At 38.5% G+C, this 14,543-nt stretch overlaps 1 protein-coding gene across 2 annotated transcripts in view; it reads right to left on the minus strand.

The window, feature by feature from the left end:
* Positions 1 to 14,543, minus strand: part of LOC126161974 (RCC1 and BTB domain-containing protein 1-like) — a 219,791-nt gene that overhangs the window by 34,847 nt on the left and 170,401 nt on the right. Inside the window, exons 11-12 of one of the 2 annotated variants that reach the window (XR_007534982.1) lie at positions 13,573 to 13,703; positions 4,445 to 4,512 (exon numbers count right to left, since the gene is read on the minus strand). Coding sequence is in view for 1 of the 2 variants with exons in the window: in XM_049918165.1 (XP_049774122.1) it covers positions 13,573 to 13,703 (131 nt within the window). In the remaining variant the exon portion in view is untranslated. The remainder of the gene's footprint in view (positions 1 to 4,444; positions 4,513 to 13,572; positions 13,704 to 14,543) is intronic. The other variant, XM_049918165.1, reaches the window with a different exon arrangement.

The following is a 14,543-nucleotide window of genomic DNA, read 5'->3' on the forward strand; positions in this document are numbered from 1 at the left end:
ACACAAATTTTATATCCCTCATGTCATTTTACTCAGAAATCTGTGTAGATTCTATGGACTGTAGTAAGCCTTCTTAAATTGAAGCAACTTGTGTTTGATATATGGAATCAAAGTCAAATTTATAATATTTTTTAAAAGAATATTTTATTTGGACTGTCACAATCAAATTCATTTGAAACATTATGATAATCTGTGTAAGCCATAATATTCTACATACTTTTATGGATAAGTGGTAATTTTTTCACATTTTTAAAGTGAATACTGTGTGATATATGGCAATTTAAATAGACTGTAGCATAATGGTATAAATACGCATGATATTTTTAGCATACACCACTCCAAATCAGCCGACTGCAAAAGGGTTAATTTTAACCATTTATAAATGTATGAGACATCAAATCATACAGAAATTTTCCGGGAAATATTATGCTGCTATCAGTTTTCTTTTATCTACTATAGTTTATTTATAAACAATAATTTCTAAGGTTTTCCTCCAGTTTTGGATTTATAAGTGTAAATATTAACAAACAATTTAAATTAGTAAGAAATAACTGTTTTTTAATTGTGTGAAATCCACTTTTTAGCCTGCCATTTAAATATGTATATAATTTCAGTAATGTTACTATCACAGTCCGACACAGTTCTACGAGATGTATTCACAGACATCATCTTTGTTGTAATCGGATAATGCGTTGCTTTTACAGTTCAGGAATTATTTATAACATTTAATTTACAGTAACTTATAAAATAATCCTGATATCGAAGGCACATCTTCACATGTGTAATCGTCCATCTTTTCTGCTTCAAATGAGTCTACTGACACTTCATTGACACATATAGTTCAACATTTATTAATTTTGGAGTAAGCTTTACTTCTGCACTGGATGTGAAAAGTGGCCATGAGAAACGAGCAGCCATTGTATTGTCCAACGGAGAGGTTTCTCTAGTCAGGTGGTCACCTCAGTGGCTAGTGGAAGTCCACAGACAACCCCACCTGTGGAGCATAGTGTGAAACTGCGGATTTCAGCTGTCAACACAAATATGACTCGATCTCAGCTGCTGCCTGTGTGTCCATGGTCATGTGTTTGCGATTGAATGAAGTGTCTCTTCCCTTTACAATAGGCTGTCGTGTTACAAAACAAGCATGGCTATTACTCACTCATGTGCATCAAGCCTAACGTGTGTGTACTTAGCACAGCAATTATGTATGAAACAACACCTTTCTGTCTAGCATCTGCTGAAGATTTTTTCTGATAACACCTATATCTCATTTTAAATTCATGTACTGCATATCTTGTTTCACTTTGGCATAGGAAGATACAGGGAATGACTTAACTGTCTCTAATAACTACTTGGTCAATGTGTAACCTAACTTGCCTTCAAATTTTCCATGAATCCTTCACAATTAAACCTATCTTTGGTACCTTATGAAAATGGGATCTCAACAAAGTGCACCTTTATGTTTCTCCAAAAAACAAGACAGCAAGTTTAGTGTTCAGCATTTAATCAGTACTGGCGTGATAACAGATGGAGCACTACATCAATGAAGCAGCTATCTTAACCAATGGATTCTCACTCACTCTGAGGAAATAAAACTCATTTTCTCAGCTGAAAGCATATTACCCTGGTTAGTACACAGTGCACCCCAAACTGGCTTTTTCATGCAGACCTTAACCATGCTGACACTATCTAATTTAACGAACAAATTGCAACTTATAATTTCTGTCACATCTTCTAGTGAGACCCCATGAACCATGGGCCTTGGCAAAGGAGTCACTTAAGTGCATCAATGATACAGATAGATTTACTATAGGTGCAACCATGTTGGAAGGGTGTCTATGGAGAGTTCGGACTGACTTATCATTCCTAAAGAGGGACAGCAGTATTTTCAGAAGTTGTAGTTGCAACACAGTCTGAATGATTAACTGACCTATCCTTGAAAAAGTAGTTCTATGGGTAATATGTGTAAATTATATCCTTTAATTGGGTGGGTAGGTGGGTAGGTAGGTAGGTAGAGATGATAGATTGATACTATATATAGTGGGACTTGGTGAAGAGCAGGGTTTCTCGTCAAGTGAGTACAGGGTTATCAACAGAAATTCAAATTCAAACAGAGGCAATGAGTAGGTCTAATAATTATAATAATGAACAAAGAAATTTGAATATGGGTGAGCTACTATGAGCAATATAGTGAACACACAATCATAGACAAGAAGACTCAAAGCCAAAACTCGCCACAATAGTTTAAATTTATGTGGTTACTAGCTTTGGAGATGATACAAATATTTTAAAAATATGTGATGAGATAAAAGAAATAACTCAGATTGTTAAGGGAGACAAAAATTTAATTGTGCTGGGGGAGTGGAATTCAGTAGGAGGAAAAGGAAGAGAAGGAAATATAGCAGAACATGGACTGGGGGAAGGGGAGGGGGGGGGGGGGGGAGTGAGTGAAAGGGGAAGCTGCCTGATAGAATTTTGCACAGAGGAAAGTTTATTCAAATCTGATCCTTGTTTTCAGAATCATGAATGAATTATGTATATGTGGAAAAGACCTGGAGACATTTAAATATTTCAGACGGATGTATATAATGGTACTACACATTTCAAAGCCACATTTTAAACTGTAAATCCAGGAGCAAAAGTGGACACTGACCATAATTTATTGGTTACAACAGCAGATTAAAACAAGAGACATAAAGGTAGGAAATTACAGTAATGGGACCTGATGTTGAAACACCCAGGGTTGTTAACAGTTTTGAAGGGAGCAACAAGCAACATATTACAATCAGACGAAAGGCAAGGTTCCAGGTTAAATCCCAGTTCAGCACATGGTTTTAATCATCCAAGTATTACACTTTTTTGTTCACCTTTACTTCTTCTTCTTATTGTTGATTATCAGTTAATACTGGTGTCCACTGTTCCCTTTCCTTTATTTGTAATTTCCCCAATGAACAGTCTTTCTTCAGCTTTCACTGCTGTTACCTGCTTCCCATTCACTTACATGCCTTCCTTAGCACAGCTCAGTCCATCTTTAGTTACACCTAAAGTACAACAAACTTGTTTTCCAAACCAAAGCTTCAGCAGTGCTTGTGGAAAATTTATCTTTTTTACTATATTTTTCTTTATTTGGGCACAGCTTCTCCATCTCTCTTTTCCACTGTTGTTAATGATGTTCCAGCATTCCTAGGTGTTTACAAAATCAAGTAAGTCTTTTGAATTCTACATGCTACACTTTCAATTGGTGTGTCTCAAGTGTCTATTGCTGTCAGTAGCTCTCATTCAATTTTTTCCCCCCACCACAGGTTTTGCGTTGTTCATAAACCGTCTTTCCAACTTTCATGCTATATTTTCCAATTTTCCATCTTCCTTACCAAATTAAAACATTTATGTCCAGCTACGGAGACAAAAGTTTGTATTTAAGTGAAAATCATCTTAATTTCATCTTGGTTCTACGTGTATTACTAAGTTTTATGAACAAATTATCATATTCTTTGTCGTTACAGGAGTTAGTCACTTCTGAAATTATTTTGTGTAGTACATGTCCAATATACCTTTGGTCCATTCAACATTGAGCTCATTAGCAATCACTAGAGTGCAATATTAATGCAAAGATAGCACTACCAAGTATCAACTGGCTAACATCAAAAATGAATAAAATACAGTTAAATAATCAATAAATATACAAACTTTAGTATGAAGCTCAAAATGAAAATAGTTTACGTAAATGAATACTCACTCATGTTACGAATGAAGCTGAGTGCAATCAAGAGAAAACCATAAATGAAGTGAAACCTTCAAGTAACTTTAAAAGAACCAGTTCTGGTCACAGTGTTGCAAGTAGCATATATTTATTTTAATTGGCAGAAATGAGTGTTTGTTCCAACAGTCTTACAGTTTCTGAGAAAGAACTGATTATTTTGAAACTACAGGAAATATTTGTTACATGAACCACATATGACATTGTCTGTTGCGTCAATAAATAAAACTGACACTGTCACTTCCGTTAATGGTATCACTACAGGGAGATGGATGTAAGGAAAAAAGTGTGCATGAGGAAAAAAGCTGCACTCATGGGATGTGAAAGTGGAAGTATGATGTAAAAAAAAACCCCAGAGGTAGGAGAAAGTGGGGATGGGTGAATGAGGACTGGACACTTTGTAAAAATGTGGAGGAAAAGAGAAACACAACAAGAAAAGCCCTTGAAGTTCCACAAGCATTACCATACAGGCAAGTACGTAACACTTATTGTGAAGTCAGAGCATATTAGTTTTACCACTATTTTGTCTTAAATATTAAAATATTAAGACATTCCTTTAGTCAAAATACTTGTGTATTGTTAAAGTGATAACATGTAACATGAGACACAAAATGTAGTAACAATTGACAATAATCATGCTTATCTGTGGACATAACACAAAAATTAAGCACTGTGTTTTACTGATACCTGCATGTGATGAAAATGTTTCAGTTACTGATGCCAGACTTTACGCCTCCTTATTTCTGTCTAGGTCTCTGTCAAATAATAGAAACTATGTAGCATTTTCACTGATATACTCTGAATTCCAGTGACTATTTCCAGAGCCAATAACTTGCAAAGTAACACATACACTGATCTGCACCAGAATACAGACCCTACTATAGATAACATTAACACATTATTCTGTAATGAATCAGGCCTCATCCACTGTAATGCTTTACAGTAAAAAGTCTTACTGAATACAATCAGAAATTTGGATACAGACTTTTACAAATATAAAGCAGTTTATATCATGAAATAACAGTTATGTAGTAATAAACTGAGCTGCAGATCAGCAGTAGACAGTGGGTACTTCTAGCCACCATGCTTCGATTTTACGCATTGCATACTACACTCCTGGAAATGGAAAAAAGAACACATTGACACCGGTGTGTCAGACCCACCATACTTGCTCCGGACACTGCGAGAGGGCTGTACAAGCAATGATCACACGCACGGCACAGCGGACACACCAGGAACCGCGGTGTTGGCCGTCGAATGGCGCTAGCTGCGCAGCATTTGTGCACCGCCGCCGTCAGTGTCAGCCAGTTTGCCGTGGCGTATGGAGCTCCATCGTAGTCTTTAACACTGGTAGCATGCCGCGACAGCGTGGACGTGAACCGTATGTGCAGTTGACGGACTTTGAGCGAGGGCGTATAGTGGGCATGCGGGAAGCCGGGTGGACGTACCGCCGAATTGCTCAACACGTGGGGCGTGAGGTCTCCACAGTACATCGATGTTGTCGCCAGTGGTCGGCGGAAGGTGCACGTGCCCGTCGACCTGGGACCGGACCGCAGCGACGCACGGATGCACGCCAAGACCGTAGGATCCTACGCAGTGCCGTAGGGGACCGCACCGCCACTTCCCAGCAAATTAGGGACACTGTTGCTCCTGGGGTATCGGCGAGGACCATTCGCAACCATCTCCATGAAGCTGGGCTACGGTCCCGCACACTGTTAGGCCGTCTTCCGCTCATGCCCCAACATCGTGCAGCCCGCCTCCAGTGGTGTCGTGACAGGCGTGAATGGAGGGACGAATGGAGACGTGTCGTCTTCAGCGATGAGAGTCGCTTCTGCCTTGGTGCCAATGATGGTCGTATGCGTGTTTGGCGCCATGCAGGTGAGCGCCACAATCAGGACTGCATACGACCGAGGCACACAGGGCCAACACCCGGCATCATGGTGTGGGGAGCGATCTCCTACACTGGCCGTACACCACTGGTGATCGTCGAGGGGACACTGAATAGTGCACGGTACATCCAAACCGTCATCGAACCCATCGTTCTACCATTCCTAGACCGGCAAGGGAACTTGCTGTTCCAACAGGACAATGCATGTCCGCATGTATCCCGTGCCACCCAACGTGCTCTAGAAGGTGTAAGTCAACTACCCTGGCCAGCAAGATCTCCGGATCTGTCCCCCATTGAGCATGTTTGGGACTGGATGAAGCGTCGTCTCACGCGGTCTGCACGTCCAGCACGAACGCTGGTCCAACTGAGGTGCCAGGTGGAAATGGCATGGCAAGCCGTTCCACAAGACTACATCCAGCATCTCTATGATCGTCTCCATGGGAGAATAGCAGCCTGCATTGCTGCGAAAGGTGGATATACACTGTACTAGTGCCGACATTGTGCATGCTCTGTTGCCTGTGTCTATGTGCCTGTGGTTCTGTCAGTGTGATCATGTGATGTATCTGACCCCAGGAATGTGTCAATAAAGTTTCCCCTTCCTGGGACAATGAATTCATGGTGTTCTTATTTCAATTTCCAGGAGTGTATATCAAAATATATACATGGCGTAAAATATTAAAGAAGTCACTTTAGATAACCATGTAAATGACCAGCATGCTGCCATTCTCTTTTCCACTGAGAAAGTGTATTATAATTGTAAAACACTCATTCCATGTCATAGCAAAAGGTTTCAATCATCATCCAGTGGACATGCAAATAGTTAACTATTCTTCATTGCTTCCCATCTAAAGGAGTGTATTTAATGAATAAATAACGTAATTTCAATGTGTTGAAATGATAACAGGGCATGCAAACTTTAGAGTTAATTCATTACTTTACAGAAATATGTATGTACTCGTTTTCTGCACATAGCAACTGCATTATATGAAATACTGATTATGTGGTAATTGTTTTTATTTTTTTTCATTTCCAAGAGAGCTGTGGATTGTATAATGCTGGAAATACGGAAGATCGCCTCGACTAAGAGTGCTTACACATTGCTGTTCCATTCACTTACGATTTTGAGTCAATTGCTGCAACCCTGTCTCATCAGTGGTACTCCCTAATATAATACCCAATTATTTTTTACCGTGATTCCCACCAGGCACCTCCTGTCTCTCTCTTCATTCAATGCTCTGAGTGTCACCTTTTTACTACTGGTGATGTGACTTTTTCTAAACCATTTTCTTTTTCCTACAATGCCTTTCAATCCTAAGAAACCAATAGTTCCGTAAGATTCATAATTAATATTTATTACATAACAGTACTGTAGGTACAGCAAAGTGATGGAACACATTGCTGTCTTTCGCATTTATACATATTTTTAATTAGTGAGTTTTTGTACATGTCTTTATGAAACTAACACAAATATGTATGGTAAGGAAAGCTCTGACATAATGTAAGTAGTTTAGTAGGAGTGAATGAGATCATTCACTGAATAGTAGAAGCATTGAGTCATCATCAGGAGGGAAAAAAAAAAAAAGCTTCATTACCTTTCAGATGAATTCATTAAAGAGCTGGAGTGCGCACACACACACACACACACACACACACACACACACACACACACTGAGAGCTGTAGTTCAGTGGACTGGATTGATTGTGTTTTGTGGAGCAGGCAGGGGCAGACAGAAGCAGGAAGTGGGAGAAGGGGTTGGGGAAGGGTAGCTGGCAGCCGAGAGAAAGGTAGCAGGTGTGCAGGATACAAATGTGGAATGGAGAGGCAGAAGGTGTATTGATGGGAAAGTGATGTACGGGCACTGGAGCCAGTGGGGGTGTGGAATGGGAGGAGATAACAGGAGAGAGAGGAGACTGGAGGAGGAGGAGGAGGAGGAGGAGGAGGAGGGGGTCATTTGCTCATATATATGTGTACTCAAGCTTGTTACAGGATTTGTCCAAAAGTTAGCAACATTTTCATTCTTTATTGAGTGCTATTGACAACTCAATGCTTCTACAGAGTGTCTCAAAAGAAAGTTTATATTCTGCATGTCAAAATAAAATAGAGGTTGAAATGTATTGGCAAAATCTTTACTTATTATTGAAATATACAGTTTGGGAATTTATTTCTTAAAAATGATGTCATTTAAATGAAATCCAGCACACCTACAGCACTTGTTAAACAATGAACAAAATTTTACATGGTAGCTTCACATGTAGACACTCGGATGGCTGCCACTTTGCTATGGATATTTTCTTTCAATAGCTCCACATAAGTCAGATGATTGACACACACTTTAGATTTAACATATTCCCACACGAAAAAATCCATGGGGCTCAAATTTTGAATGCATGGGGGCCAATTTATGTCACTACTCCTGGAGATCAATTTACCAGGGAAAATTTCACAAACTCGCAGTACTGGTCATGTGTGCTATGGCTCCATCTCCTTTGTTTATAACCAGCAGAGTTTCACAATTCAGGCACCAAAAAGTCATTCATCAAATAACTATACCTCCATGACCACTCTTGACCTCAAAAAAGTATGGGCCAATTATTCCTTAAACTGACATTGCAGCCCATACATTAACTATTGGTGAATGAAGGGCTTTCTTTTACTCCTGTTTAGGATTTGTTGCACTCCAGTAGTGGAAATTTTGCTTACTGAGTGACCATTCAGGTGAAAATGAGCCTTGTAAGAAAAGAAGATGATGGTAGATGAAGGGCACTCAGTCAAATCATTAACAAACTGCATCCTATGTATGGCATCCTGAGATATTTAATTCTTGCACAAATTAGATTTTGTAAAGATGCAGGTGAAGGTCTTTTTGTAGAATCTGGTGCAGTGATAATCTACCGTATTTACTCGAATCTAAGCCGCACTTTTTTTCCGGTTTTTGTAATCCAAAAAACCGCCTGCGGCTTAGAATCGAGTGCAAAGCAAGCGGAAGTTATGAAAAATGTTGGTAGGTGCCGCCACAACTAACTTCTGCCGTCGAATATATGTAGCGCTACACGGGCATGCTTTGTAAGCACAAAGATAAATACTGGCGCCAAAACCTCTGCTTCAGTAAATGAATTTAAAAAAAAAATATGTGGAAGATGAGCTTTTTCTCCGCCCCGAGTTTCGACCACGGCATTTTCATACATTACTCAACGAAGTAAATACAAATTCCGTATTGTTCATCTCCGAATGTAGCAGAATTTCAATGTAATACGAAAATCCGACTGGCAAGACTGTTTGGAATGTTTGTCAATATGGCCAACTCTACGTTCTGAATTTTTTCCTACATGTGAGAAGAGATGGTTGCTAATAGAAACCTGATGAAATGTGAATCACATGCAGTATTCTCTTCACCATAAGAATAATACGAATATAAACATTTTGCCATGTATTCTTTCGTGTTTGCTGCTATCTCATTTAAATCCTGTCTGCCTAATAAACTACGAAATTAGAGTGAGACAACAGCAAACGCGGAAGAATATACGTATCGTTTCAAGTTTATATTCGTATTATTCTTATGCCTAATAGTGATACAGTCAGAAATGAAGCACGGCAACTGATTAGATTTTTAAATCTAAGATGACTCTAATTTCTGTGCAGAATTTGATGTACTAAAGAAGCGGCCGCAAAGATTTTCAAACGGAGAAAAATTTTCGACTAACTCTCATTCAGAACAATGTTCTATCATACGCAGTCTATTATTTGGTTCTTGTTGATCATTATCAAAGAAAGCAGCAGTATAAGTTAACAACAAATAGCAGTCTCTTGCCGTTGTTTCGGTTATGAGACAATTCCTCTCTTTGTTTTAATTGTAAGCGGCAGTAGCGCGCACAAGAGCAAACCATGCTGCGAGCGGCGACAGGCCGTAAACACGCACTATCAGAATGCGACAAACAAAGCATGACACAGTACAGTAATGCATTTTCAGCTTAGAGTGACGTAAACACCTATAACAAAGAAAACGGCACTTATCAGCTCAGAGCAAAATAAGCAATCGATTCAAACCAGACGAAGCACGTGAAAAAGGAAGGGTACCCGTATAAATACGGACGGAGCGCCTGACGCATAGCAATGGCTACCTGGTAAAGCTTAACTGCTAAGCTTACGACTCGAACCAAACTACTGTAGCTGCATCGTCATTCATTCGACCTAAATTGTGTCTCATATTAGAATGTACCAACTTTGTTTCGATTTGGAGGTGCGGCCTAAAACTTTTTTCTCCCCTTAAATTTCGAGTCTCAGATTTCAGGTGCGGCTTAGATTCGGGAAAATTTTTTTCCTTTATTTCGAGTCTCATTTTTCAAGTGCGGCTTAGATTCGAGTGCGGCTTAGATTCGAGTAAATACGGTATGCATATTTAAATAACATGCATGCTTACAAATGGAGAGGTTAGAATCATCATGAATAGACCAATTTATACTCTCCATGGATTCACTCGTTCTTGATGACATTGGTCACCCGGTTTTGGCCAGTGTTGAACCGGTCTCTTCAAATGTTTTGATCTATTCCTGATTAAGGGGAACACTTTGAGCATCATAACTACAAAATATCCTCCATGGTTCAGTTGCCAAGTCACTGTTTTTTTGTAAAATTGTCGCACACAGAAAGGACAGTCCACTCCTGAGAAGCACTCCATATCACCTGACTTTCTAAAGGTCATGCAAGTGATGAACGTAATTCCATTGTCCACAAATTTGTCGTGCAGGTGCAGAGAGCTATTCAAACATAAACTTTCTTTTGAGATACCCTGTACTATTCGGTGAGTGGTATCCTTTACTCTTAAACTATTTATATAACACAAATAAGTTTTTTAATGACATCTTTTAAAAATAATCTTCAAGTAGTAAGTACTAGTGACTCTTCTCGAATCACTCAATGGAAATGGGAAGATAAACTTTGAACACTTCATAGAGAGCTACTACTGGGGACTCAGATCAATCCTCATGAATTAATTATTTACCTGTAGAGAAGAATTTCAGCCAGGCTGAAGTCAAATCATTGTGTCAAAGTCAACATGGCAGAATGTAGATTCAGGATTTCTAAACGAATGCTGTTGTTCTGTCCCTGTGATAGGTCAGTTTTTCTGTCATGAGCAAGATCCACAAAAATGGGAGCCTTTTGCTGTTTTTCATAGGTTCTTTTGAAAATGTCTGAATAGTCCACCCCCTACTCACTAAACTGTGGCTGTTCTATTTCCTTAAAATAAGACTGTGGATGTGTAGCCATTTGCAGTTACCCAAGGACACATCATTCTTTTGTTCCAAGTTCTCTTCACTTTTGCAGGGCATGTATACCAAGATGCACAACTGCTGCCTCATTTCTGTGCCAAACTGGTACAACCACATTTTTCACAGTTAATATGTTGTGCATCAGTTATGGCTAGCCAGAATCATACCTATAAAGTACCTATCAACAGGTCCTCAAGAAAAAGGGTTTGACAGTATCTTATAGCCTAACAGTGAACTATCTTCATGTACATTCATGTAAAATACTAGAAGGTTCACTAATCCAATTACGAGTACACTAACAATGATGACTGATGCTACAGCCATCCTTGTAATTAATTTTCCAATTTGGCTGCTATACAGGATATTAGTCTTGTGATACATTTCATCATGAAGCTTACTACATAATACTGTAATTTTTGTACACATAAGTATGCGGACACCTTTTTATTATGGTTATATTGTATTTTTGTTGCCCTTTACTGTATCATTTGATTTCTACATTGCATATCATTCCATTCTTCTCTTCCCTACTCGGTTTACGTTGCTGTTGCCCTTGGCATACCAACAATCCTCCCAGTCCTCCTTTCTCTGCCTGTGCTCTCCTCAAACACACTGTTCCATTTTACCTAGAGGCTACTCTATATCTTGTCATCTTCAGTTTCTACACTAAGGCTTAACAACTCTCTGATTTTGAGCATGAGCACTTGCACCTAAGCAGGTCTTAGCTAACGAGCATTAGTTTCAGCATGATTAAGAGTGAGGTAAACCATGCACATCAACAACAGGGAAGAACTGCCAACTGTGAAATAGGGGAGGGTCGGTTTTGACACTGCTGCCACCTAACAGCAGCAACATCAAATCGGCATTATGTCATGCTAACAATGTCTTCACACTTCAATCTGCACTCCAAGGAATCTAATCATTTTACAAAACGACTGGCTTGTAAAATGTTTGGTGTATCGTAAGACACTGAATACTTCCAGCAAGTTCAGTTTACAAAGGCATGTCTTTTCACATCAAAGAATATGGAAATACAAAATGTGAAGGACCTAAGTGTGACAAAGAGGTTTAAAACCTTAAAAGAAAATACTCTGATGGTGAAGAAGAATGGGAAGATCCTCTAGTGAGTGTGCTGTTGGAATGAAGGACAAAACTGCTCTACTTGTAGCAAAGTTCTTGTGCCCTTTCAAGGATGGTGATTTAATAGAAGAATACTTGGTAGCTGCAGCTGAACATCTATGTCCACTTCAGGTACAGCAGTTTCATGTGATACCATTATCAAATGTGACAATCATGCATCTCACACAGGTTATGGCAGACAGCATACAGAGCCAGCTTGCAAAACCTTTATAATGAGTTTGTTGCATATTCTTTAGCACTTTATGAAAGCGTAGATATCGTAGGTGCACAGCTGGAAGTGACACTCTTAGCAACATTGAAGAAAGTTCAGAAAATGTAGGTCTGTTTTGGAATTTATTAGATTATATGTATACAGATGGACCACCAGTAATGTTGGGGAAAAAAGAAAGAAAAAAAAAAAAAAGACCATGATCCATAGAACAACTGAATGTAAAAATGAAAAAGCTTACAGTATCCTATTCACATTGGTCTGCAGCTTGAAGTAATTGGTCTGTAATGCAACGGGGAATATAAAAACACCAAGCGTTTTCTTCAAGATCAATTTCCTCTATTACACAGGTCTCCAAATGCTTGTGGTACATGTTTGCTATGTATCCCAGTACTATACCAAATTATCTTCCCCTCACCAACTTTCAACAATTCATTGGAGCGTAGAATAACTTGCTGGCATTCAATTAAAACAGAGCACATTGGATTTATTAGGAGGCACACTGAGGTTTAAATGTCTTAAGAAATGCAAAATCTATTGAGGATGTTTGTGTAATCAATTTATATAAGTGGTGACTATGTAATTCAATTCAAAAATAAGAACAAGGTGTAATTTCAACAGCCATATATTTAGTAACACAAAGCGTGAGTCCTTGGTTTTATTGAAGTGCTGTTACACAACACAGGACTCTAAAATTTGTGCGCCGACACAGGTGAATGGTACTACCATTTGGAATAACTTCATTTTTACTTGATACAGATACAAACTAAGATAACAGCTTGTAACCATTTTATATAAACAACACCATCAAACTAAAATGAGTACACCTGAATTTCTACATCAGTCAACAAAAGTTCAAATTTATTATGGTAAGTGAGAAAGTGCATCTGGTCAAGTAATTTTTGGTATCAAAGTATCTGTTCCTGCACAATTAGTCAGTAGACTCAACTTCAAATGGATGTTACACAACATCAAAGAAAAGATAGTAAATCTGGAGTGCATGAATAGCATACCACAAAATTTTCAGAATAAGAAGTCCTGTACAATAAATTATTCATGCAGTACACTCCATTTATCTTGTGCTATAGTTTGTCAGTTTTATTTTTGAGATGACAAACTCAATATTTATGAACTCGCACTGAACAGCCAGCCAGTATCAATTTTAAAGCATTACACATCTTTCACTATCTTACAAACCACTAATTCCAATATGGTTATTTTGAAGCATTAATGCATGCAATCACAAAGTCTAGAAATTGACAGGTAACTATTTGAAACAAGTTGAACAAATTGTTTTAACATTGCTCTCACCTTTGCTTGGTACTGAATAGCAGCAGCATAGAGTGATGCAGCATTTTCTACTGTTATTCCATGTTCTATTATCTGCTCACATAATCTCTTCAACTGTGCTTCACAATATTCTGTCGCAAGTACCAACAACTCTGTTAACAAAAAAATTACAGCAAATTTCTACTTTTATGTAATTTATTCTGAATAACAAATTGTATGTACTAGATGTGAACATTGGTGTTCTAGCAACACACCACAGAGATAATAATATATAATAAAATAAATACTAAAACACAGATAATCTTGAGACATCTGTTCTTTTTTTCAACTTAGAATGATTGAGACATTGGGCAATAATCACCCACAACAATGATTGTACAAATTTCAACGAAATTTACTTCCTAACTTATTAAGTCCTCTATGAAGTTCTTTTCTTATACCTAAAGATGTGTTCCCTCAAATTCCCTTCTGGTCTCTGTACTTCGTGCGGATGGATGTGTGTGTGTGTGTGTGTGTGTGTGTGTGAGAGAGAGAGAGAGAGAGAGAGAGAGAGAGAGAGAGAGATTGGAATGACTCCTTACCCTCTCCCCCTTAAAAACCCACATCCTTTCGTCTTTCCCTCTCCTTCCCTCTTTCCTGATGAAGCAACCGTTGGTTGCGAAAGCTTGAATTTTGTGTATATGTTTGTGTGTCTATCAACCTGCCAGCACTTTCGTTTGGTAAGTCACATCATCTTTGTTTTTAGATATATAAGTAAATAAACAATAAGATAATGAGACAGAACTGCTGACTAGTATTTACCTTCAGGCAGTGAAATCTCGGAACTGTCAATAGGCACATATGAAGATATGTGGCAGTATGCTAGCTTTTAAAACTAAAACTTCCTTCCTTGGAAAGATGATAGGAAAGAACCACCATTTGTAAAAGTGAAGATTTTGTTGTGCACTTTTATATGTGATTATCATACATATGCCTACTTCACCTCCTGAAGG

This window comes from Schistocerca cancellata, chromosome 2, assembly GCF_023864275.1.
Source record: "Schistocerca cancellata isolate TAMUIC-IGC-003103 chromosome 2, iqSchCanc2.1, whole genome shotgun sequence".
NCBI lineage: Eukaryota > Metazoa > Arthropoda > Insecta > Orthoptera > Acrididae > Schistocerca > Schistocerca cancellata.